This window comes from Ambystoma mexicanum, chromosome 9 (assembly GCF_040938575.1).
Source record: "Ambystoma mexicanum isolate Mex_15411 chromosome 9, UKY_AmexF1_1, whole genome shotgun sequence".
NCBI lineage: Eukaryota > Metazoa > Chordata > Amphibia > Caudata > Ambystomatidae > Ambystoma > Ambystoma mexicanum.
The window spans coordinates 336,861,616-336,889,077 of record NC_090931.1 but is presented as its reverse complement, the minus strand read 5'-3'; the positions used below and the strand labels follow the sequence as shown (position 1 = coordinate 336,889,077).

At 46.0% G+C, this 27,462-nt stretch overlaps 1 protein-coding gene across 3 annotated transcripts in view; it reads right to left on the bottom strand.

Annotated features, from left to right (window-relative positions):
• LOC138488041 (ester hydrolase C11orf54 homolog) overlaps window positions 1–27,462 on the bottom strand; it is a 258,137-nt gene that overhangs the window by 219,990 nt on the left and 10,685 nt on the right. For all 3 annotated transcript variants that reach the window (XM_069614760.1, XM_069614761.1, XM_069614762.1), the window contains 3 exons: window positions 17,922–18,020; window positions 12,108–12,181; window positions 10,344–10,445 (listed from right to left, as the gene is read on the bottom strand). In XM_069614760.1, coding sequence (XP_069470861.1) covers window positions 10,344–10,445; window positions 12,108–12,181; window positions 17,922–18,020 — 275 coding nt within the window. The remainder of the gene's footprint in view (window positions 1–10,343; window positions 10,446–12,107; window positions 12,182–17,921; window positions 18,021–27,462) is intronic.

The window sequence follows — 27,462 nt, the reverse complement described above, 5'->3', positions numbered from 1 at the left end:
CACAACAATAAAGGGACCAACGGAGCTGCAATGGTACAGAGAGGTATGGGTGGACTTAGATGGAGATGGTGTGATCTACTTAATGTGTACACCAGACGAATATGCCAGAAGAGGGAATAGCCTAAGAAGTGTGTGCAGGGCGTGGATGCCAATAAAAGGCACCCCCGCGTGGGACAAAGCAGTCGCGGAGGCTGAGTACTACCGAAGGGAGAATGAAAAGAATAAAAAATAAAATATTTGTTACTTTAGATGTAACGAAAGGGAAGAATGTGTGGGCGCGAGGGGCCAGCAGGCCCCTCTTTGCCTTCACTTCTCAGTACAAAGCTTGGACCAAGTGCCTCCAGTAGTGGGTTCACCCCTTGCCCTTATGCGATGTTAACTTTGGGTCATATTCGCGTAGATGGGACCACTGAGCAGGACACAGGGCATCCTTTGTTTGTACCCCCTTTTCGACTCCATCTTGGTGACCAGGCCTCACTGCGATAGTACGAAATGCTTCTCTCCCTTTCCCCGCAGCAGCCAGGCTCAGAGCACACAGCCCCCACCCTCGTTCCCACTCTTTTTTTAAATAATTTTATTCATTTTATTCAAACAACAAATAACAAACCAAACTCAATTTACATTTTTGTCTACTGTATTTCCCGTCCTTCCCCCCTCCCGAGCCTACTTTCTCCCATTGTTAGTCTCCACTTCTTGTAGTGGGGAGTCCTCTTCCGCCACGCTTATTGAGTCATCATCGCTTGGTCCATCATACGAAGGCCCAAATAGTTCTGCTATTAGTTGTCTCCAACCCGCTAGGGCTCCAACTTCGCCCTCTATGTCCCCTCTACACGCTTTCTGCAATGCCACTGTTTCTGCCTCCGCCCACTTCTACAAGTCCCTCCACCATGTCTCCACTTTGGGCTTGTGACACGCTTTCCATCCCATCATCTTTCAATTTACTCACATGTTCAAGCTTCCGTGGTCTGGGGAACCCTCCCAACAAACAAGCCCACACAGTATCCACCTTCATGCAAATTCCCTTGTCTTCCATTTTCTGTGCTATGTCTCTCCAATATTTCGCTATCAGTGGGCATGCCCAGAACATGTGTACCATTCCTGCATTTTCCTCATTACATTTGCGACACACTTGGCTTCTGGCGTTCTTAAATTTGGCTATCTTTAGTGGCCAGATATGCTCTGTGAGTTATATATAACTGTACCTGTTGCAGCCTAGCATTTCTCGATACTTTTTTATGATACCCCTGAGCCCTTTCCCACATCCCGTCACTCATCAGGTCCCCTACTTCTTCCTCCCAGTCCAGTCTAAATTGCACTACTTCCTTGCCCACTTGAGTCATCATCATCTCATATACTCTAGACGTTTCATGCCCCCTTCCACTATATCATATATCGTATCTAGTGTGGTGTCCGGTTCCTCCGCTAGTTCCACCTCGGACCAGGTATCTTTGATTCGTTGCACCATCCCATGATACGTAATATATTACCCAGCACTCAACCCCGTTTGTTCCACCAGCTCCTCAAATTCCAATATTTTTCCTTCTTGCCACACATCCCCCAGTGTTGCTATTCCTACCAGTTCCCAATACTGCCTAATCATTAATCTTAGTTGCTTCTCTGTTCCCATCATTGTAACCAATGGGATTTGCGAAGAGCACAGGGCCGGCTTGTCCATCAACCGGCACACCCTCTGCCACATCCCCCACCCAAGACCCAACATCCCCAGATGACCTCTCAGCTCCCGCCTGGGTAACCATATCATTTCTCTCAGAAAATATGGGGTGCAATCTCCTTGATGCAGCCTATGCTCTAAGGTAGGCTCCGCAGAGAGCCATCTGGCTACATGTTACAATTGGCTCGCTACATACTATACTTCCCAGTTTGGTAGTTTAATGCCCCCTTTTTCATGCAGATTTTGGAGTTTCCACAAGGCTACCCTGTTCCTCATCCCGTGCCATAGGAATTCCCTGCATATGCTGTCCAACCTAATAAAGAATTGCCGGGGTATGGAGTATGGGATGTTCGCGAAGCAATGCAACAGTCTGGGCAATGCCACCATCTTGAGCACCGCCCCTCGTCCCATCATTGCCAAGGGGAGTTTCGCCCAGAACTTCATGCTGTTTTCCAGTTTCTGAACCGTTCTTTCTGTATTATGCCTATGTTCGGCTTCTACTGTATGGTATATGTCTATCCCAAGATATCTAAAGGTTGTGGCCTCCCACGGTATCTGTAGTACCGGCAAATTCTCCACCAAGAGCCCTCTATATCTGCCCAGCGGGAACACACAGGATTTACTGGGGTTCACAGCTATACCTGAAAGTACTGCAAACCTTTCCACCACTTGTAACACATACTGCAGATTCTCCTCTGGGTAGCGCAAATACAATAACATATCGCCTGCGTATAGTGAAATTAAATGTGATGTTTCCCCAACGACAATGCCTATTGCGTCATATTGCTGCCTTAAATAAATCGCCAGTGGCTCCAAAGCCAGAATATACAACATGGGGGACCAGGGGCAATCCTGTCTGGTTCCCCTACTAAGTTGCCACATTTCAGAGATCACAGTTCCTGTCTTCACTCTCGCTAATGGCGCACTATATAGAAGTTCCACCCAGTGAAGATATCCTGGCCCCATACCGTAATTAGCTAGGGCCGCCTTCAGCCAGGGCCACTTGACCCAGTCAAATGCCTTGATTGCATCCAGTGATACTATCGCCATTTTGCTAGTATCTCCTCCAGTATGTTCGACCACTCGATGGAGTCGCCTCAAATTATTTGAGATATTCCTATTCGAGACATATCCTGTTTGATCAGGGTGTATTAATTTATTGATGACCTTCTTTAGTCTGTTTGCTAGAACCGCTGTTAAAATCTTACTATCTTGGTTCAACATCGATAGGGGCCTATAGGATCCGCAGTCACTACCAGGCCTATTGGGCTTGGGGAGTGGTATGATAACCGCTTCGCGCAGTGATTCCGGTAGTCTCCCAACTTCATATTCTTCATTAAGCATTTCCAGCAGTGGGGGGAGAATCTCTGCTTTATATGTCTTATAAAATTCGCTTGGGAGTCCGTCGGTTCCTGGGGTTTTACACGTGGGCAGCTGCCTCACCACTTCTTCTAGCTCCTCTAGGGTGATCGGGGCATCTAGTTCCTCCCTCTCCTCTACACTAATTTGGGGTAGTCCAATATCTTCCAGTATGTCTCCTATTTCCCACCTGTTGCTCCCCGTCTCATCCCCGTACAAGCGTCTATAATATTCTGCAAATTCTTGATTAACCCCCTCTTGCGTATCCACTATGTCGCCATTGTCTTTCCCTATTGTTCTGATTGGGGGCCTAGGAGTCTCGTTTTTGTAGAGCCACACAAGGAGTCTTCCTGGTTTGTTGCCTCCAGAATGGTGTCTTTCTATGTATTTTTTATAGTTAAGATTACATAATCGCTCCCAATATCCTGCACATTTCTGCTGCAGGCCCAGTGCCATTTCTGTATCTGCCTTAGTGTTGCTGCCCCGTTCCAATACCCTCTCCAGTTCCTTTTCAGAGTCCTGCAATTCGGTCAGAATCCCATTCTGCAGTCCTTTAGACTTTGCTATGGCAATTCCCCTCACTACTATTTTAAAGGCTTCCCAGAGTGTGCCCGCTGTCTTAACACTGCCAGTATTTATCTCGAAATAACTTATTATTTCCTCTCGCATATCCTCCCTGAATACGCTATCTTTAAGCGCTTCTGCACACAATCGCCATGTGGGTATCCTCCCCCTTGGGGGTCGGTATTGCCACACTAGCAGCAGTGGCGAGTGGTCTGAGAGGACTCTAGCTTTATATTCCGCCTGCGGTATTTCGGTCAGTAACTCCTGCGTGACAAATACATAGTCCAGTCTTGTATATAGGCCCTGTGGGCTGCATAGTGTGAATATTGTCTATCCTGCGGATGACGTGTTCTCCATACATCTGTCAGCCCAAAATCCGCCAGTAGTGCATGCAGTGCCTTTGCAGCCGGGGTGGGTCTAACTATTTTAGTGTCTCATCTATCTATGTTGGGGTTCAACACACAATTGATATCTCCCCCCCACAATATAACTCCCCCCACGCTGCCACTGAATTTACTATACAGGGTCCTAAAATACGCAGCTGTATCTTGGTTGGGGGCATAAGTATTTACGATGCAGATCTCTCTATTTTCCACCATCCCTTTTCCTACCAGTGAGCTCAGCAACTGGAACGGAACATGTGGGGCCACCCATGTGATTACCCCTCTTGCATAGGCAGAGTATGTTGCCCACACCATTTTCCCTCTCCACTTTTTCCGTACCACTTCCAGTTTATCTTGCGTTAAATGAGTTTCTTGTAACAGGGCTATATCCACTTTCTGTCTGCGCAGGTACATCATTACCTTGTTCCGCTTCAGATAACTATTGAGCCCCCTGGCGTTCCAAGTAACTATCTTAAGGTTTCCCATGGTTCGTCTCGTGTTCCCTGAGGTGTAGGCTCACCCCATAACTCTTCCCCAACTAACAAACCACAGCACACAACCCCTTCCCTCCCCCCTCCCCACCCTACCCCAACCCCAACAGTTGCCCAGCTCCATCCCTGGATCTCATGCTCCCCCGCGTTTGGGCCTACCCTGGTACCCCGGGCAAGACCCCAGCAGGGTGTCACTGCACTATCGGCGACCTAACTAAACTCTAAATGGGGGATGTAAAAGTTGGTCCTGCAAAGCTCCTTGACAAAGTCATGATTGCAATATTCGCGGATCATGTGTTTCCCCCAGCCTGATCACACCATTTAGCTAGCTGCTTCAGTGACTATAATCAAGTCCCATAGTCTTAAGTTCTGACACCCCCCGGTGCCCCTCTCGCTCATTACTTATCCGCATCACCTCCTTCTCCCGTCCGAACGTCCGACTCCTGGGGGCAACCCTGCGTGTCGAGCCATCCCATAGCTTCTTCCGGAGTTTAAAAAAAAGTTCTGTGCTTGTGAAAAACTTTTAGCTTAGCCGGGTACAGCAACATGTACTTATGTCCCGCTTCTCGCAATCTTCTCTTGACTGCCCCAAAGCTCATTCTGCTCTGCTGCACCATCAGGGTAGAATCCGGGTACGCCGTTATGTTTGCCGGCCCTCTTTGTATTGTCCCACCTTTGCGAAAGTGTTCCAGGATCCTTTCTCGATCCCTGTAGTTAAGTATCTTGGCGATCACCTGCCTAGGTGGGCTCCCTGGCGGCGGTTTTCTCGTTAGGGCCCTATGCGCCCTTTCCACCGCAAACCCCTAAGACAGCACTCCTCCAGTGATTCCCTGTAACAACATTGTTTCAATGAACTCCGTGGGGTTATGGCCTTCTGTTCCTTCCGGCAGTCCAACAATACGGATATTATTCCTCCGGGCTCGTCCTTCTGCCTCCTCCGCTCTGCTCTCCAAATGACCCACTCGCTGTACCAGGGCGTGAAGCTATGACCGGTGGGAAGCAGTCCGCCGTGTTCGGACCCATCTCCTTCTCGAGGTTCTCCGTGCGCTCCGCCAGAGACCTAACGTCTTGCCGTAATAGATTCACGTCCTCTTGCACTGCCCCAACCTGGTGCTCCATCGCTGTTTTTAGTTCTGTCACCGCCAGTTCAAGCTTGGTCTCCCAAGCCACCTTCAGCTCGGCGATCGCATCAAGGACCTCCTGGTTCGTGCCCATGGTGGCACTGCTCCCAACTTGGGCTCTGTCTTTGCTCCTGGCTCCCTCCGGGCCAGACGGCGTCTTAGTATTTTCGTCTAATGTGGGTTGCTTACCCTTCAGTCTTGGGGGTTTATTAGACATATCGCTGTGTCTGTGAGTCGTGGGTCAGCCCCTTCACCCGTGGTCTTCAGTCCCAGCAAGGGTGGGTTCTTGCTATCCCCAAAGGGCCGATGGTATCTGCTGGATCCCTTGATCATCCGCGCTCCGTTCCCAGGGCACTCCACCAGCGTCTCTCCTTTTTTCACTGGGAGTATTGTCACTGCTATACCCAGCCGTTGGGGAGCCGCTCACCGCCTTAATAGTATACACGGGCCCTCTCGATCAGTATGCCTCCTCCGTTCGTCAAGGTCCTCGGCTGTGCAGGTCGGGGACCCTCTTTCACTGCAGCCGCCCGGATTGGGCAATGTAATAATTATTTCGTACTGCTAGTGATCCGCCTCTGCTGTTGTCGAACGGAGACAGCTCCTCCATCACAGGGGTGCGCCCCTCGAAATCTCTTTGTTCTCGGCCGCGGCCATTTTGATGTCCCTCTCGCGGCCGGCCTCTCAGTACAAAGTATCAATCCGACTGTTCCTCCGCTATAAACGTGCAGCCAGCCTGCTCATGCTCTGCGCCTTCCCACGCCTGTATATACTTTTTGGGCTGCTGCTGATCAAAATAATATGCGTTTCTTGGTCGGATCAAGTAGTCGGATCACGGAGCTCATAGGGTTCCCAGCCTATTCCATGGCTGCCAAGCCACGCCCCCCCCTCGTTCCCACTCTGACTGGAAAACTCCACGGCTCCATTCTCACTGAAGCCGGAGGTATTTGCAACAACTAATAAATGTATCACATCAGTCTTCCTCTGAGATCACTGTCCTGCATGTGAACCAGCATGAACTAAGCACATAGCTCGTTCATCTCCACAAACGTGTCCTTGCCCCCGCACCCTCGCCAATGGAAACTTACTGCCATTCTGACCCTATGTCCCTGCAAGATATTCCTTTCATGTGCCAGACCGCTGACCATGTCATGAGGCCCACCCAACAGACCCCCAACTAACATTAGACCCCTCCAGCCGTATATCGTGCCTAATACTAACAAATGCCACATACCTGAGATTCTTGTGAGACTAACCCCACAGTTCAATGAGAGTATTATAGTGGTCAAGACCCTTAAACCTGTGACCTGTATAACCCAAATGTTACAGATGATATAGACACCTGTGAGATTTGTATAATGACATGATAAACTACTGAGGGTCTTCTGATCAACCATTATTTAGAATGTATTCATTAGCTCAGATAGTGGCCACCCTGCTTCATGGCGACCTGACCTTCACCCATCCGGAGCACAGATATCGGACGTCCATCCTCCCGCCAACCAAGCAACCAACCAGGAGGAAGAGATGATGCCCACACCTAAGACACCACCCTGGCTGACCAATCCGGGTCCAACGTAGCATCATATGTTAGATATGACAATGTGCCTATATAATGTGATGTAGCATTAACTTGGTCAGAGCGCTCTCAGAGATCTAGATAAACTTTTCCTTGAAGTCTCGCAGCCTGCTCTCTTTTGCCTTATTCCCTGTCCAGGGAGTGTCTGTCTTATTTTTTCTTGCATGTGTGAGACAGGGAGGGCACAAACAGCTGCTATACCTGCAATGGCTCAGAACAAGCAAATCCCATGAGGACTGCTATATGTGTAATGGCTCAGAACAAACACATCATCAGGGCGACTATACCTGTGATGGCTCAGAACACACAACTCTTCAGGGCTGCTATACTTGTAATGGCTCAGAATGCACACCTCATCGGGGGTGCTATACCCGTAATGGCTCAGAACAGAGACATCTCCTCTGGGCTGCCATACCTGTAATGGCTCAGAACACACACCTCATCAGGGCTGCTATACTTGTAATGGCTCAGAATACACACCTTATCAGGGCTGCTATACCTGTAATGGCTCAGAAGAAGCACATCCCATGAGGACTGCTATACTTGTAATGGCTCAGAACAGACATCTCATCTGGGCTGCTATATTTGTAATGGCTCAGAACACACAGCACATATGGGCTCTTATACTTGTAATGGCATACAGTGTTAGTAAATCATCTGCATTCAAGCAAGTGCTGCATCTGGTCAGACAAACTACTAACTCTATAATTCCCATTCTAATGGCCAAAAGAAGACTTGCAAACATCTAAAAAGGAGCACCCAATGGTACAGCTGCACTAGATTTCTAAATAGAAAAGGCATTTTCAGCTTTTTGGATACTTATTACTGCTATGTTAAAAGACAAACAGAAAAACAGGAGAGGAAGAGCAACTCTGAACCTAAGCAATACAGGCGAACAAAGGTGTGGCGGGGTGGGGGGACAAAGGGACGGTGAACATACTAGCCTAGAATTTGAGCAACAGGTAGAGAGACCAATGAGCTAACTGATGGGGCAACAAAGAAAGTGAAAAGGTAAACAGATTTAATAGTAGGAGAGAAACACAATAGGAGTGATGGATAGAAGCAGAGCAAAAGAGACATTTAGAGACAGTAAAATGAAACAGAACAGCAGCAGGTGGGGAGAGAGGGAAATAGAAAACCAAGACTAGAGAAAGGCAGGCAAATAACATAAGAGACAGTGCAAAAAGATAATCAAAAAGAGTAGCAACCACAACCGAGAAAATGAAAAGATAGATATAGCCAGAGTAATGACATGAGATATCAACCGATACAGCGAAATATAGTAGAGAAACAGCAACAATACAATGCAGAGATGGGAGAGTGACAGAGAAAACAGACCGCAAAACGTGGCATCATAACACTTAAGGGCGAGAGGCAGAGGTCAGAAAGTGAGACAGGGGAAACAGAGTAGCAGCAGGAAGGAGAGATGGAGCAAAAACATGGAGTGGTTGTCAAGCAGGTAGTGCCAGGCAGAAACAGTAGGCCCGAGAGGCAGAGAAGTGATGCTGGTAGAGTGAGGGACTTGATTTATGAATCACCCAATGTAACTAGCTGGCATCTGTAGCTTAACAGAGTTTGTTCCCAAGTATCATGAAGATGAAGCTGGGTGGTATACATCTACAAGGTTCTTGTGTGGGGAAAATGTTTTCAACAGGTGCAATACTTTATTTAGAACCACTTTGAAATACAGCTGTTTTGTCATTAATGTTTTCGAAAAAAGTTTTATTTTAAACACACATAGGATAGTTGTCAGACACTTTTTACTCTCTTGCGAAGTAGGAAACTAATTTTTGCTCTCTTGAAATTGGATTTACACTCTAATTCTAAAAATTGGGAGTAAAATACTCTTACTCCAAAATCCTATCTGGAGCACTGGCCCTAAGTAACCCAGGGTAATCCAGACATGGACCCCTTGCTCACTGTGCCATAGAAAGGCACAGCTTCACTGATGAGGCCCGACTAGCCTGCAAAACGTGTCTGGGGGTTGCTGATGGAGATTGTTCAGAGGAAATTTGCCTAGCATTTCTCCTCTGTGAAGGGTGGAGTGAGCTAAAACGTGATTGTAGACCCTCCTGAGTGAAAGAAATTCCATAGAACAGGGCATTTGACCCATGTTCGTTCTCAATAAAGGGGCTCCCACACTCCTTTATAACTTTGTATTCCTAATATGGCTAGCTAGTCTATCTGGTACCACTTTTCAAAGTCTTCTGTGTAACAGAACCCTTGCCCAGGCTTCCGGCGAGATTAGCTTCTGCACCAGAATTTCTGTTGTGGCTGGTTTCACCATCAAGACTCCCCAATCAGTGCGCTCCGTTCCCTAACCTCCCTTTTAGACGTGTTCACCACTCCTGGATTGGAGTCTCTGGATCCCTCCCATACCCATCCACTGGTTATTTTCCTTATGCTCCCCATGTATCAGTTATGCATCAAATACCGTTTTCAGTGGCCAATTCCATGGTATGGTCTCCTTAGGAGGATGACTCCCCCTACTAAGCCCCGGATGTGGTTGCTTCCCTTCGCCAAGCTGGTTTTCTTCTGCAACTTTCAGGTGAGATTAGCCCCTTGTCCCAATGCACCACTTGCGATTAGTTCCCTTGTCTTGTCCCTCTCTTAGACCAATTCTCACTTTTACACCGCACAGCATTCTAATAAGGTGGGTTGCCCTGGCTCTTCCATTTTAGCAAGCAGGAGATGAGGAGAATGCATAGAAGACTGGGGAATATATAACTTCTTAAAAAGCTTGAATTAGTCCCTGTCTTTTGTGAAACTAAATGCCAATGGGTTAGCCAGCTCAATAGTAAGCAGAAAGCTCACAAGTATTCAACAATCTGGAGTTGGACAGTGTTCCGGCTGCAATTTCAGCTCTGGTCTTGTGCACGCAAGCCACTTTCAATCTATTGATAGATATGTAAGACAGGGCTTTCTCAATATCCAAAGAAAAGAGTATGCATGCAAGGACGCCACAGAACTGTGTGCCAGATGAAGTAGCCTGGGCAAGGACACAGAAGGGGTGCTGCATAAATGCGCTCTGGAGAAGCACAGCGCCTGCATCATGATACTTACAAATAATTATTTGCGTTCTTCCAGGTTGTGAGAGAGGCTGTGTGCATGCTGGAGACCGGTGTTTGATAAGGTAGCATGTGCGCATGCAAGCTAAGGGATGAGTGCATTACAAACCTCTGCGTTTATTCCAATGGTCCGATACGACACGGCTCCTGCTCCAAGCATGTAAGCACCAGGCAACTCAATTTTCTTTGCTATCGTGTTGATGTCATAAATCTGAATGGAAAAAATAAAGGAAAACTGCAATTCAGCCAACACATGCCGAGGTTTTTAAATATGATGCAATCGCAGATAAAGCACATCAAATATAAGGGACATTAGTGCCCCCAAGTTAGGTCCATTTTGCATACATGTGATGAGCAGATTGAACCTCATTCTTGAGCCAGAGAATAGAAGCACTGTATGACATCCTTTATTGAAACACTGAAATCTCTAATCCTCAAACGAATTCATATGTTCGACATAAGCCAAAAGCATTTCAGTTTAGCATCATATACAATTGTGTCATACACAAGGTTTTGTTTCATCCTGCAGGTTTCGCAGATAGCTGCAGCCCAGGTGCTGCCCACCTGCAAGGTAACAATGCTGTAGCTATGTGGAAAGATGGAACTGGTGCAATCTTCTGGGTGCCGGCCAAAGTATAGGAACTTTCAGGTGTGGGGTGGCCAGGTAGCACAGAAAGCCCACTTACTATACTATCCCGCCTCCTCTCATCCTGGACATGCTGTTGGGGCCCACCTGCCCCCAACACATCAGGAGGCGTATCAATGTCCTACATTTGGGGCTTGTGTCACAGACAGAAAGAACAGTGCTGGGGCTGCCATCTCGCCACACTGGTGAATGGTTTAATGAGAATTGAAAACTGAATGAGTTTGCGGATGATCGTATAGGCGGTTGTAGATTCCTTACTGGAGTTATAAATTGTCCCCCTGAGTAAGAGCACAGGGCGGTGATGCACTCCGACCACGAGAACTACCAACTCCAAAGGCTGTCTCCAAACAGTGAGGCCAAGTCATCGTATGATGAGTTTGCAAGGGTCCGGAAGCATGCTAAGAACAATGAAGGCCCTGCCGGTAGCTTTCAGAACATCATCCAGGGGTGGCATCTTTTGGCCCTCGTGGTAGCATAAACAGATGTTACCACGCCAGCTTAAGCAGCTGTAATCAACATGTCTGATTCTAAGCGCCAAAAAACATGGGCAAGTACAGCAATGAGAGAAAAACATACTTTGGGGTCAGGGGCCTGCAACTTTTAGCTCTCCAGATGTTTCCAAATAGAACTCCCATCAGTCCAATACAGCATAATCAAAAGGTGAGGGAGGTCAAAACAGCTGGTAAGGTGCAGTTGTGGGCCCTTGTAGCCTTGCTTTATGCACTTCCAGTGTATCCAGATTTAGAAACAGTACCCAGAGCTTTTAGCATAATGCCTTACTGCTTTGTATCCATGTAAAAGAGTCGGTAGTTTTAAACCTCTATGTTTTTACAATGAGCCCGGGTACCTCTCAGTTAGCAGACACACTTCATTTTATGGTACTCAGTCTGGAGCCCTAATACCAGATCTACATTTTATAGAATTACAGGGACAAGAATAAAGACAGGGCACGACAGGCGTTGGCGTAGCAAGTAGTTAAACAACCTATTGTAGCCCAGACTATTCTCAGTGTGTGCAGAGGCCCAGACGTTTACTTAGAATCCCCTGCCACATGGGTATATTGCATTCAACAAAATCAGATACCCCACCCATTCACTATAACCAGAACATGCTTTCCTTCTACAAATTCATCAAGTAGTATGAAAGCCATGCGGGCATAGCACTCCATTTCCAGCGTGAATATACCCCATCTTGCCAACGTGCACATGGCTTGTTATCGATACTCACAATGTCAATTTTTGCAACAGGTACAAGGTTTTTAACACCGCCCACGTCTGCTATTCGTGGATTCCCACAAAGCCCTGAAAAACAGAGTAAGGGTAATGATTACAGGACGTGTTGTTGCACAAATGAGTAGAAAGCAGTGTATGTGGAGAATACTTCAACAATGCTTGTTAAAAGTTCAAAGTGTTATCAAAGTCCCAACTCAAATGGAAATATACTGTCTCCAGAGTGCATCTTCAGCCTACTACTCTGTTCATTCACCGCTCGGTCGGCAATATGGAAAACAGCATGATTAGGTTTGGTAAAAAGAACACAACTGCTTTTTTCCAGCGTTCACATCGACTAAAATGGTAAACGGCCTCACTTCATTAAAGCAAGTACTTTTTGGTTGGCTAAAGATGGTGCATTGTATGCGACTGTCCAACCGCAGAATAATAGATAGACACCAGTACACCAGTTAGCAGGCCAACAGTGAATCTATACATGATATTAGGAGCAGAGTTAAATGATCAAAGAGAAGTGTAAGGAAGGCATCGTATAGATCATTAGACATAGACACAATGGATACAAGTTTCGAAAACCTTTATTTAGTATTTTGGTTGGGTTGGTAGAATTCCTAACTGGCCCTGACTCTAGAATGGGAGTAGTCTCTACCATTAAACAAATAAACAAATCCAAGTCAGTCGAGTCAAAATAAAAAGGCCTATACTAAGAAAAACTAACCTTGCCCTCCTTCTCAAAATGACAAATATGTAAAGGGAATACAAAAGGAAAATCGTGTCTCAAAAGAAAAGCCAGAATGGCTTAAGTAACAACTCCCTTGCCCACTTTCAGCTCCACGGGGTCTAGAGAGTTTCTTAAAAAGGGTAGGTGGATGGCACAGTTCTATCAGTTTTGCACACTTTGGCTTGCTGGTACGATTCAACAGTTTAGTCTTGGGCTTCAAACTTCTGGTAGTTAATTCACTTACTTAGGCTTCGTCCACCTTGTCATCAATACTTCACATTCACTTTCTCAATTCCTCACAGTTCTGCGCAGACTTCCGTCTGCCGGGCTCGAGCCTGTCCATTCATCTTTCACTTTATCACACAGTTCTGCATAGGCTTCCCTCTGCCAGGCTCGAGCCGGTCTCTTTTCATTTTATCACACAGATCTGCACAGGCTTCCCTCTGCGGCGCTCAAACCTGTCTCTTCTTCGTGGGGGTTACCTTCCCTGCGTTTTATTTTAAATATCTTTTCACTGTTGAAGACTTTCGAAACTTCAAAGATTTTTACATAGACCTCTTCGATCTGTCTTTCAACAATTCTGCAATTCACCATCTAACTCACTTTGTAATACCAATGCCTCTTGGTACTTGTAGTTCTTATTCTCTTTAGTTTGGCCTTTTCCAAAGTTCATCAACACCAATAGTTCTTGGTATTAGTAATGTCTTATTCCCTTCATCTTGCAACACCAATACTTCTTGTTTCCACTTGGCAACCCTCAACGCTGGCTCAGCCATCAAACACTCAGCTGACATCTGTCTTCTCCTTGAAGACACTGACCTGGACATAATCGCACTCACTGAGACTTGGTTCAATGCCGGCTCAGTCACTTCCTTTGACTCACTCTTAACCGACGGCTTTAAGATCACCTCCAACCCTCAATCTCAATGGGCTGGCAGTGTGGTTGCCCTAATCTTCCCTGAGTGCATTCAGTCTTCCATCCTACCCACTCAGCTTTATTAGTCCTTTGAGAGCCTGGTATGCAAATTGGTCAACTTTCCCTCCTCGACTCAGACCATTGCTACCATTTACCGGCCTCCAGGTGCTTCCTCTCTGTTTCTCTCTGAATGGGCTGATTTATGTTCCTCCTTACTCTCTACCACCTCCAACCTGCTTCTCCTGGTTGACCTCAACATCCACTTAGACTCCCGGTGCACCCTCTTCATTGATCTATGCACCTCCCTGTCCCCCTCAACTCTTCCTTGTGGTCCAACCCACTCTGCCAGACACTTGCTGGATGCCTTCATCCATTCCGACCTCCCTCTCTCATCTCCCCTGGTCACCCCTCTCTCTTGGACTGACCACTCGCTTCTCACCTCCCGCTTGGGTCCTTATGGCCCTGTCAAAGCTCTGCCAACCTCGTTCACGAACATACGTCCGATGAAACGTGCATTAGCTGCTGGCTTCATTCCCTCTTGCCCACCCAACTAAGACTACCTCCGATTCTGCTCTGTACAACCTCTTTCTTTTCATTTCTAACACCCTTGACATCCTCGCCCCAGTCATGAGGATCTGCCTGAAACCTGCCTCCAAGCGTAACACTGGTATGACTCCGAACTTGCAGACCTAAAACGTAAGTGCAGTACTGCAGAACAGAAGTGGCAAACTTCAGATTCTGACAAACTGGCCTGCCGCCTGCTCCAAAGGCACTACCGACTATCTAACCGTGCAAAAAAAGGGCCCACATTCAGGCACGACTATCTGGCAAGTCGAACAACATGGCTGAATTCTTCAACATCTGCAGGAAACTTGCCAACCCGACCCCAGTATCCTGTGCCCCTACTTCTTCCCAGGCCCTTTGCAATGCACTCACCACACACTTCTTCAAAACCCAGGACATTTTGAGCAGCCTTGCCTCTCATTCTTCCAACCTCTCCCCCCTTGCCACCTCTGTCCACGCCTCCTCCTCCCCCCTCCTTTTCCTCCTTCGCAACTGTCTACACGAAAGACGTCACCAGAGTTGTCAACTCCATGAAGGTCTCTTCCAAACAGGTCGCCCCTTGCTCATCCAGAACCATCAAGGACAACATTTCCTCTTTCGCCCCTACTCTCACTGATCTCGGTAACCACTCCTTTGCTACTAGTTCTTTTCCATCCTCCCTCAAGCACTCCCTTCTGCGCCCCCCTTACAAAACGGTCAGCAGACCCTTCCTGCCTGTCCAACTATTGGCACATCTCCATCACCCCTTTCCTGGGGAAACTGCTTGAGAAGTTGGCTCTCCCCCAACTTAACTCCAACTCCCACACTGAACTTGTTGGCGGTCTTCATGACCATCAGTCTGCATTTCGACCAGCCAGAGGCACAGAAACTGCTCTTCTGAAACCCCCATGAAGAATTGCTTGCATTCCTAGACACCAACTCCTCTGCGGTCCTCATCCTTCTTAATCTCTCTTCGGCATTTGACACAGTGAACTACTCCATCATCATAAAAAGGATCCATGACACCCTTGATATCTCGGAGTGGGCACTGGAATGGCTCACCTCCTTCCTTTCTGACCGCACTTCTAAAGTCATACTGGGCACCTTCTCCTCCCATACTTCCTCCTCCACATGTGTTGTCCCCCAGGGCTCCATTCTTTCGCCTTGGCTCTTTATCATCTGCCTTACTCTGCTGGCACGCCTCATTTCATGATTTTCGCCCAACTTCCAGTGCTATGCTGATGACACACAGCTCTTCTTCAAACTTCCTACAGATGCCTTTGCACCCTCCTTCATCCCTGACTGCCTCTCAGCCATCCAGGCCTGGTGTGCTTCTAATCATCCTTGCCTCAATGCCAGCAAAACTGAGATCCTCCCTATTGGGACCCTGGCACCTGTCTTCTTCCCTTCACTCTGGCCATCTTCCATGGGCTCTGCCCCTGCTCCCTCTACGGAAGCCAGAAACCTCAGAGTCATCTTCGACTCCTCTCTCTCCTTCCTCCCTCATACTCAGGACATTGTCAAGTAGTCCAACTTTCAGCTTTTCCTTCTGAAATGAATTCTACCTTTCCTCACCTTCCCCCAGAGACTAACGTTACCCAAGCTCTGGTTCTCTCTAGGCTTGACTATTGCAATAGCCTCCTCCTTAATCTACCTTTGTCCACTCTGCGACCCCTCCAGCTAATCCAGAATAGGGCATCAAGAGTTATCCTTTGCCTCAAGCCCAGGGATAGCATCTCTCCTGCCCTACAAAGTCTCCACTGGCTCCCAACCGCAGCACAGATTAAATCCCTCTGCATCATCCACAAGGCTCTCTAGGGCTGGGCACCACTCTACCTGCAACTTTTTCTGACCAAATACTCCCCACCCCTCTAGACACCTGCGTTCCTCTGGCACTAACTCCTTGCAGGTGAAGCGGTTTGCCAAACAGAGAACAGGTGGACGATTGCTCTCCTCAACGGGCCCCTGTCTGTGGACAGCCTCTCCCACCCCCAGGACTTCCTTAAATTCCGGAAATGCCTCAAGACCTTCCACTTTACCTCTTCCTTCCCTCACTCCCTGCCCTGCTAATCTCACAGTAACTTGGGGCCTTGACCTCCCACATCTTATCTTCTCAGCTACTGTCCGTCCTCTGCACTTGCCTCGGATCACCCTCTGCCACTGGAAGTTGCACTTACACTTAATAGCACTTCACCTGCTGCTCTCATGAGCATCACAGCACCTATCCCACACCCTCTCCCCTCTGCACTTGCACGTTCTGAACACTCACAAGGCATAGTAGGTTTGTCCTCCCCTCCCCATTGCATCTTTTGGTTTGTATTTAATTATTTATCGTTGTTGTTATTACATTGTCTATCATCCCCTGTCCCCTCCCTGTTGCGCTTTGAAACAGTATTTACTTCCCATATAAGCGCCTAACAAGTGACCAATAAATAAACATATAAATACATTTCTTTTTGGTACTTGTAGTTATTACTCTCCTTAGTTTGCCCTGTTGGCCTTTTTCAAATTTGCTTACATTTTCCTCTTAGCAAATTAAGCTTTCTTTCCTTTAGTTCCTAGCTATAATATCTTTCAACATTCATAACATTTCACAGAGACTTTCGACTGTGCGACTTCACCTTGCAGGACCACTCTGTTAATTTGTATCCACCCCTTTTTACAATTCAGCAAATGTCCTTTCCATTCGCGTTTTATCGGGACACGCGCAAACTTCAACTTTTGGATTACATTCACTTTGGCTTTTAACACAAACCATGCTTTTGTTGCCTTTGATAACTCACCAGTCGTGTTAATTGGGCTTCTTTCATCTCATTTGTGCAGCAGTCAAAGGCATTACCAATGCCTCCTCTGCTCCTCCCCAACTCTGCCATTCACCCGGGAGGGTTGCGGGCCCTTTCAGGCAACTTGAAGGTTTCTTTCCTCCGCTTACTCGGTTTCGGTCTTGTAACGCTTACGGCTTCCCGAAATTGTGGCTTTCTTGCCTGGCTCTCTCTTGTTCTGTGCAACTGCCGAACTTCCAAGAGCTGTTCCTTCTCATACCTAGCCTCGCTCAGAGTGTGCCTGTGCGCGCCACCTTTTATTCTCACAAGGAGTGTTAACAAGTGGCAGGTGTGCATTGTTAGGATTACTGTCCTGGCTCTGCCTGGCCCCCTTACAGGGACAGAGCCAGTGCAAGTCAGTGGAGGTAATCTTTCTGACATCATTCCTCATCTTCCTCAGCTCAGTACTATTGTCAATGTAAAGTGGGGGTGGGGGGGAGGAATTATGAGAGGTGTAGTTTCCCATAAAATAAGCAGGGATAGGGGTTAGATGGGTTGTGGGAAAAGGGGGATACCATGTCCCACCATTGGGTGCTTCTCCCCCACTACCTGAGGACCCCCTACCCAGGTGATCCTCCCTTGCTTTTCCACCCCCAGGGTTGGGTTTTAAAAAAAAGCAATGGCCTTTCTCTGGCCATCCGAGTATGGGATTCTCAGGGACTAGGTTGTGAAACACCCTCTGGTTTTTCACAGTACAGACATTACAAAGTACTGAATGGCCAAACTATGAAAAAATGCTTTAAAAACAAATCTAAACCCCATTAGCTATTGATGGACAGAAAAAAACATTTCAAAGCTGTAATGCAATACCTTTAACTGGAAAGGTGAACGGTTGCTGTGTCAGATCAGGACAATCCACAACTGAAACATGGACATCCGCGAAATTCTTCTTCAGCCCATTCTGTAAAACTTGATTAGAAAAAAAGTATTACAAAAAGTGAAAACATTGCTTCAATTTGGCAAAAGATTAAATCATTGTTAAAATCTGTACATCGGGGTAGTGGGGGGTGAATATCCATGGCACTGTAGAAGTATGTGTGTGAACTTCATGATGACACTAGCTCATCATCGTAAGGGACCATCAAACCAAGACAAATCATAACTTGCGAGAGATTATACCAACAAGAAGACAAACTAACACTGATACATGTTAAGCATCTTTTATCCATGAAACTGGGGCAAATTGGGAAAAGGTTGTAATCGTCTGCAAGGGACCACCAATCTTAGCACATACGTGCCATTGGGTACTGAGTATGCATCTTTTTAACTTTTACAAAATGGAGTGCAAAAGTAAGGAACAAAAACAGTCGAAATTGCCTTTACTCTTCGCCTTCACTTTAGGTTTTGTAAAAAAATGTAAATGCCTTTTGCAAAATGCACTTTGAAGGGTGTGGATTCCTATTTTTGCCAAAAACAGGCAGATTCCATTGTAATCCATTCCTTGCACCAAAAGCTCATGCAGGCTTAAACATATATGCCCTTTTTAGTTGGAGGAGGAATACACGTCAGAAATGTTCGGTTTCACCACTTCCAAATGGCTGTAAAAAGCCCTTGGAGTATGAATGAAAGTAAGACACAAGCAGCTAACACGTTGCTTTTACATCTTACTTTTGCACTCTGGGGCTCAGAATGTTTGGAATATTTTCCTGTTTTTGTTAGCAGTAATAGTAGCTGAATTTGGGCCCATATTTGATACACTTCTATCTTCTTTGCAAAAGTGTATGTTGCAGTGAAGCCTGCATGCTTTCAGCTTCATTTGCTTAGCAAAATCGTTCTCTTGCCGACTTTCTAATTCTTGCTGACTTTCCAACAAGAGATATTTGGTTACTGGAGTGGTTCTAGTCGACCCATTTGTACTGCAACAAATTGAACGCAGATCCTACAGCCCTTGTCAGCATAAGAGCAGCCAGGTTAGCCCTATGCCTAAAGAAAAGGGATCTTGTCTCAATGGAAGAGAAGGTAGCCTTCAAGGCGCTGTGCACGACTCATGAGCCTTTTAGGCCCAATGAATCAAAATACTTAAGGGCACTAATAAAACACCTTAAAACCCCATGAAACAGAGATCCATACTAGATCCCACAATCACGTGTGCAAATAGTAAAATGTTACGGCAAAGACCTGCCAACACTAGGCCTACTTAGAACACTCAATCTAGAGTTGCCACAAGAACAGGACTGGTGAGGTGCTGAAGGTTCCGAAACCAGGGTCATCTGCCAGTACATTCATGTTTTAGGCAACCTTTAACCAGAAAGATTGCCTAGGTCATGAAACTATTTGGTATACATATTATCTGCTATGCGTGTATGTGCAGACGCATGTGTGGCTCTGTACTCTTCTGGCCCCTCCCATCTTTTCTGGTCCGGGTCCCTTCTATAGGATCTCTCGCCTCCCTGTGGTACCCAAGAAATGATTAATAGGATGAGGTGCAGTCATTATACACTGCCAGGCTGCAATGGAAATCCTTATATTATTGCAGTCGAAGATTCTGTTATGTGCGCGTCTTGTTATGCCGTGCAAATGGTGCAACATTTGTATTTAATTGTAAATATTGAATTTAGAAAGTGCGCTTCGCCAAAAGCGCTAGTTAAAACAAAAATGTTGACGGCAGTACAATAAAAAGGTAATGCAGTCCGGTTAAAAACAGAAGAGGGGAAAGGACAGAAATTCAATTAAATTGAGAGAAGAGACAGAAGATACGTTTTGAGATTAGTTTGAAAGCTACAAAGAGTGCAGGAGGAGGAACAGAGAGAGGGAGAAAATTACTGTGCTTGGGAGCGAGGAGAGTAAAAGAACAGCAATGAGAGGTTGTACTTAAGGACAGTGATAAGAAACTGGTACTGGGATCGAAGAGACTGAGCTGCAGAATAGAAGGAAACCAGGGAACAAAGATAAGGGGGAGCAAAGCCATGAATACACTTAAAGACAATAGAGAGAAAGTGATAGAGGAGACAAGAAGATGTATAGCAGGAAGACCAAGAAGAAGAGAAGAACAGTAATCAATACGAGAAAAGACCAAGCAGATTAGGAGAAACTTAGTATCATGAAATGATAGATAGGGACATGCACAGCAAATATTAAACAAGGCATATCAACAGGAGCGAGCGGTAGAAAAGACATGTTAAGAAAAGGAAAGCGAAGGGTTAGAGATCACACCCAGGTTACGCGCAGAAGAAGAAAACAGCAAATAAGATGGAGGAAAAGACAGAAGGAAGGGTAGGAGAGATGGTAGAGGCAGGAAAGAATATCTTAGAAGGATTGAGGTGGAAGAAGTGAGAAGACATTGAGTTTTGGACAGCGGAAAGACACCTAGAAACAGTAAAAAGCAGAATGGCATCGAAAGATGAGGAAGAGGAAAATGTGAGTATGATCTGAGCACAGATGAAAAGAAAGGTTGAAAGAGGAAATGAGAGCAGAAAGAGGGGCAGAGTATAGAGAGAAAAGAAAAGGGCCAGGAACTGACCCTTGAGTGACGCAGTAAAGAAGACGGAGCGGTGAAGAGGTGTGCCCAGCCCCAGTTACCGATTAGAACAGCTGAGCAAGATAAGAGCAAAACCACTGAAGAACAGAGCCAGAAATGCTTACAGTGGAAAGAGATGAAATAAGAAAGGAGCAGAAAGGACTAAGAGAATAAGGATAGAAGAAAGTTTTGAATGATGACCCAAAAGAAGAGCATTAGGGACCTGCAAGAGATCAGTCTCTGTAGAGTGAGAAAGTCGAAATCCAGAACCTGAGCATTTGCAGCCTGCTCAAGGAGTTCAGAAAGAAATGGGAGATGCGCGATAGGACAGAAATTGGCAGGACTAGAAAGATCAAGAGACTGCTATTTAGAATAGGAAGAATTAGTGCAAGCTTGAAGGGAGACAGGAAACACGAATTAGGAAAATAATAATTAATGAGCAAAGTAATGAAAGGAAGAAGAATGGGTTTACCTGGGGAATCAGAGTGGAGGGAAGGGGATCAGAGGGAGAAGCAGTAGGATGGCCACGAGTGAGAGGGGCTGTGGGGGTCAGAGTCAGAGAGAGGAGAGGAAGAAGAGGAGGAAGGATAAGGAATGTGATGGTAAACCTATAGGACGAAGAAGAGAAGGGGTAGTAGTAGAGGTAAAAGCACAAAGAGTGGCAACTTTGGATGTAAAGTAGTTAGCAGAAATCAAAGGAATAAAGAAGAGAGGGACAAGGGGTTTAGGAGACAGAATAGCATGAAGAAGTTGGAAGAGACAATGAGGATGATGGGAGAGAGAAACAGTGAGCTGAGAGAAATGTTTGCAGCACGTACAGCAGACCTGTAGGAGGAATGTAGAGACGAGAGTAGGATGAGATCAGGGGAGGAATGAGATTTTTTCCAGCGCTGTTCTCCTCTACATAGACAGCTGCAGAAAGAGAAGAGATCTGGAGTGAGCCAAGGCTGGGGGGATTTACGAGTAGGTGAAAAAGGGCAGAGACGAGAGATAGTCAAGTGAGGACAATAAGGTAGAATGCAAAGTACAGGTAACCTTGTCTGGAGAAATGAAGGGAAAAGTGGGGATAGATGGAAGAGAAGAATTTAGCAGAGAAAGAAGAGAAGATTATGCCAAGTGAAAGTGAGTAAGGAGGGGCGGAAGGAAGGTAAAGTAGGAGGAGAGAGTGAGTAAGAAAGTAGAAAATGGCCAGAAGAGTAAAATGGACGAGAAGACACAGGCTCTGAGGGAATAAGTGTTGAAAAAATGAGATCAAGACGGGAACCAGATTGGTGAGAAGGTGGAGAGGGAAAGAAATACAGATGATAGGAATCAGTAAGTGAAGATAGAGAATAGGAGGGAGTAGTAGAAGGAAGATTGAAATCACCCAGAAGAATAAAAATGGACAAGAAGAAGAGAGGATAAAAGGAGATCAAGATGATCAATAAAATCAGCAGCCGAGACCGGAGGGTGGTACACAACAAGAAGCGAAACAGGAAAGGGATTGGAAAAAGAGGAAAAATGATACTCGAAGGATGTAAAAGTTGGAAGATCGGGAGAACTGAGTGGAGGAGGTATAAAATGACACCGAAGTGAAGGAATTATCAGGAATAATCCAGGTTTCAGTTAAGCAGAAGAAATGTAGGTTACATTGAAAAAATAAATCATGAATAGAGTGGGCCTTGTTGCAAACTGAGCGGGCATAAATACGACCAAAACGAAACGCAGGCAAGGCGTCGGAGGAAATAGAAGGAACAGAAAGATTAGAGAGATCGTGGGAGCGGGCAGAAACTAGCGGTGGGAAGTAACGATGAGAGACACTAGACGAATAAGGCTAGGCATGAAGAGAATAAAGAGTAGAGGAATAACATGATAGGAAGACAGAGAAATGGCAAGTTGGCGCATGATCTGGCGTGAACAGGGGCAAACAGGGAATAACAATGCCTTTAGAGGGTCGCCTTTTGAATGGGACGCCCGAGGGGCACTTCCTGATATATCAGCGACGTCGGATCATGTGACTGCTCCAGTCACCAGTGTCGGGAGACGAGACCAGGCAGGGGAACCCACAGCAGCAGCGATTAAGTGGCTGCGTAGGATGGCAGCTCCAATATCCCAGACAGCAGATAATAGCTGGAGCAGGTAGGCAGCACGCACACACGCTGTGGCCTGTAGGTTGTCGGTGTGTTCTCAAATCTCTGCTGCATGATCTGGCGTGAACAGGGGCAAACAGGGAGTAACAATGCCCTTAGAGGGTCGCCCTTTGAATGGGACACCCAGGCCTAGGGACGACCGAGGGGCACTTCCTGATATGGCAGTCACGTGGGATCATGCAAACGCTCTGATACCAGGCAGGGGAACCCACGGCAGCACCGATGAAGTGGCCACAGAGGATGGCAGCTCTGAAATCCCTGGGCAGAGGCACAGGCAGCAGGCGATAGATGGAGCAGACAGGAAGCGCGCACACACATTTTGGCCTGCAGAATTTGGTGAGCAGGTGCAAGTGGAACTAGGTCACGTGGACTAAGCCACGGCCACCCATAAATCACTTTAAACTGTTGGTGCCTTCCTGTTTTGCTGCCCTTTTTCCCTATTTAAGTAGCTCTCCAGCGCCTTTCCAGTTGGTGAGCAAGTAAATTTAGGTCACATGGCCTAAGCCCCACCCACCTTCTTAGGCCTGCCTCTTAATTTCTGCTCTTAACACTTAGATCAAGGGTGTCTTTCGCCCAGGCGTCCAAAGTGAAGGGCAGACAAATAAAAGGGCAGTTCCTGTTTGGACCTGTTCGGACCGGGAGGACCCAGGGCCTGAACCCCAGCACAGACAACAGGTAAGCATGTGTCGACATGTGATTTCTCCCTCCATCCCCACAGGCCATCCCCACCATCACCAGGCAACACCAACGTCATAATCCCTCCTCAAAGGCATAGATTTCACAATGCAGCAACCTTACCCACATCAGTCCCAAGCCCATCAGCACCCAGTCACCTTCCACTACATGGAAGTTGATGCTCGCCAACTTCCGCACAGCTATCACGTGCAGCAGACATCGCCGACCTTATCACTACACACAACCTTTACGCCATCCCCGAGACCTGGCTGACACCCACCTCCACCAACATAAAAGACGTCCTTGTCCCTGATGGCTTCAGCATTCAACACAGAGACTGGCCAAACAAGAGGCCTCACAGTCATCCAAAAGACCTTGTAGCCTTGCACCAGACTTGACTTCGACAACATTGACTCCTTTCATATCCTCTCCTGCCACTTCCTGCTCTCCCCGATGGACATCTCATCGACAGATCACCCAACACTGCCTTCTTCAGAGACTTCACCGACCTGGTCACCACCATGTCCCTCATGCGCACAAACATCTTCCAAGGTGACGTCAACCTCCCAGGCAACAAGGCACCCAAACCGATAAAGGAAGCTCTTCTCGTCTTTCTCGACACCCTCAGCCTCACACAGCACACAAAAGACCCAGCACACGTATCCAGCTAAAATAGTTTGCATATCATATTTTTTTGTATAGCGCTTCATGGCCGACTCCTGCTGTTTTTAAGTGCTGTAAAAAAAATAGGTGTTATTACTATGAAATATAACAGTACTTAATCGATCAACCACAGAAGGATGAAAGGCTGATCAGCCATTCTGAAATCTTAACTTGGAAAGTGCAGACTGGCACATGCCAGAGTTGAGCTTTTACTAGCTGAGCTACCTAACTGTGACACACTGTGCCGTATAATCAATTGTGCAGTTGAAAAGAAACACTTATTGGGATGTCTGCCCACCACCTGCTCATGTCCCCATTCAGTCTTTTAAATCAAAAACAAACACTTCCATTATCAGGTTTACTAGTGGGACATAACATAAGTGTTATGTTAATAAGAAATGTAACCACCTGAGCCAATGCATAACCAAATGCTGTGGTATGCACATTTGAGGCGAAATCACTGATAAAATAACTCAACGGGTTAAGTGCTCAATGCTGGCATCCATCTGTGTTCTACAGGTCACAAGCTTGAATCCTTGCAAGGTCTACTCAATTACATATGCCGCTGACCACATAGCTCATACATGTAAGGTCAATGGCATATACGTTCCACGCATATGCATGCGCAACACTTCGGGTTTAGCCTCTTGGTCCTCCTGATAAGGATCCATGCAGGCGGGCAACGCCATTGAGCTAAAACTGTGAGCTCAGGGGCGGGGCTGAAGCCCGACTTGATCAATGGCGTTGCACGCCATACTTTTCTGTTAGTCAGAGACCAGAAAGAAGCCTTTCCTGAAACAGGCAGCTTTTTTTTTTCAACAAGACTTTTTATTGAGATTTTGTGCACATATAAAAGCTGGGTACATTATGACAGTCATAATGCAGTGTGAAACAAATGATCAAATTTTAAAATTGTACTGTTGTGCAGAAAAATGTATTTGGACAAACGCAGCAAAACTTTAAAGCTGCAACTTTCAAGAAAGGCTCCCCGCACCACTCTGCCTAAAAAAAATCAAATGGACACATCAGCCCGTCCCCACGGATGTGTGCGAACAAATGTTCTTTCACATCTGAGGGCAAGGGGCTGATGTGCACACTTGCTTTTTGTTAGGCAGAGACGTGAGGAAAGCCTTTTCTGAAACTAGCAGTGCATATTAGCTCATTGTGTATGTATGTATGCATGGATGTGTGCAAGGAATGTGTATGTAATGGATGCATAAATGAGTGTGTGTGAATGTGTGAATGAGTGTATGATGTAAGGGGGCCTGGGTGCGCATGTAAATGAGTGAATGTATGGTAAATGGGATGTTTAAGTGAGTGAATGAATATGTAACTGAGTGCGTGTGCCCGCCTAGGTGCAATGCTGGGCTGCTACCATTTAATACTTGGGCCCCACAACAGACAACCCTTGGGGTAGAACAGAGTGGGCGGAGCCTCCAAGTTTGCCACACCCATTTTCTAAAGTTGCCCCTCCCGTCACCAGTTAGCCGCCCCCCAAAGTCCCCCCCCCAATGTAGGTTTCATTGTGCCCCTGGATCCATGTAAGAATCGAAAAACGCTGAGAAGTCGGTTTCCTTTCAGTTTGTTTGCTATGTACTACTTTTGGATTAAAATGTGATGGATTTTGCCTCTACAAACTTGACTTGATTTTTCTCTGTGGTGAAAAGAAATAAATTGTTATTTGTTACTTAATACAGTGTGCTAGGTTCTGAGTCAGTTGGCTATTCCTCAAACTTTATCCGGTACCAGGTGTATGAGGCATTAACTGAAATTGTGTGGCATCATCAGACTTTTGAGGATCCATTTGGCATATGAAAGAAGGAACTTGATATACAAAACTGTAACTTACATATACTGACCGTGCCTGCGCTGTAAGGCTATAACAGACATGAGATGTCAGTATCCTAAAATAAAGGCTACATTAGCCATACTGTATTGTGTTAGCACTTGCAAGTGTGGCAATTTACTTGTCATAGGAATACTAGACCAGATATGTGCAACTCTAATTGGTATAAATTGCCATACAAGGCTGTGGTGGCATATGCATGGCAGTGCCCCTGGCCTATGTTGGTTCTACTGGGTCGACCCCTATCATAACATGACCCCCCTCCAGGGGCATATCAAGGCAGCAGCCTAGTTAAAATGTGGTTGGCATTTACAAAAGTCTTAATGTCTACTTTATTTTTTTTTAATTTTTTTATTAATGATGTACAGGATATTTTTCACAAAGTAATCACTGATGCTCCTAAATTGAACAATGTAAAAATCTGTGCATTGTGGTATGCAGACGATCTTGTGTTAGTATCAAAAACCCCAAGTGGTTTACACAATCTCCTGTTAGCTTTATGCTCCTATTTCAAAGAAAATGAACTCGTAGTAAATACGAGTAAAACACAAATCGTTGCATATGTTCCCAAAGGCGCACACAAACATTTAATGAACTGGCAGATTGACGGGATACCCTTAAGGATGGTACCAAATTATGTTTATTTGGGCCTGATCTTTGAGGGCACCCAAACGTCAGACTCACATCTGAATAAAATTAAGCAGAAGCTAACCACAGCAATTTGTCAGACACGAGTAATCACTTCTAAATTTGGTAAATTTTCCATCAAAGCGGCCATTACTTATTGGGACCAGAATGTGGTAGCAACCATCCTTTATGGTCTGGAAACACTAATTGTCCCCCTAGGGTTTCTGAATTTATTAGAAGCCAAGTTTTGGCGTGCAATCTTAAATCTACCTCAATGTATTCCAGGAGTGTTAATAAGATATGAATTGGGGTTAATTTCTCTAAATGCACTATATAACTGGCGATTATGTGCCCTATTTCGCAAATGTTTACTATCTACATATGGTCACTCTACATTATCCACCATTTCAAGTTATCTGACTAATTCTACAGAATTGTTTCCGAAATACTGGTCTACGAAAATTCTAACAATCATGGTACATGCCGATATCTCACTAAATCTGCTTATTGCTCACCCAGAGCTGGCGAAGAAGAAGGTGTACATGATGGACTGGATTGACACCAGAACCTTGTGTCTAACTTATAAAGACTTTGATCCCACAATCTTTGGTCCAAAACGCTATAAAAACATTGCGTCCTATTTACGTTTAGCACCATCTGCTGCTTTAAGATCTGCGATTCTGCGGTTAAGGTTTAACATCTGGCCCACTCGTGAGATCAAAACAAGAAGGAAACAAATTGCTGCTGACCTTGTCTGGTGTCGGTTCTGTAAAAATGTTATGATTGTAGAATCTCTTCAACATTTAATACTGGAATGTCCTGCACTTAGTACCCTAAGAAAATTGCACTTTGTTAACCATTTTGCATACTTTGCACAACTCGATCCAAAAAATAGATGGGTCGCCTTGGCTGCTACTGAATGTATGAGTATAAGAATTGCAACAATTAACTTTT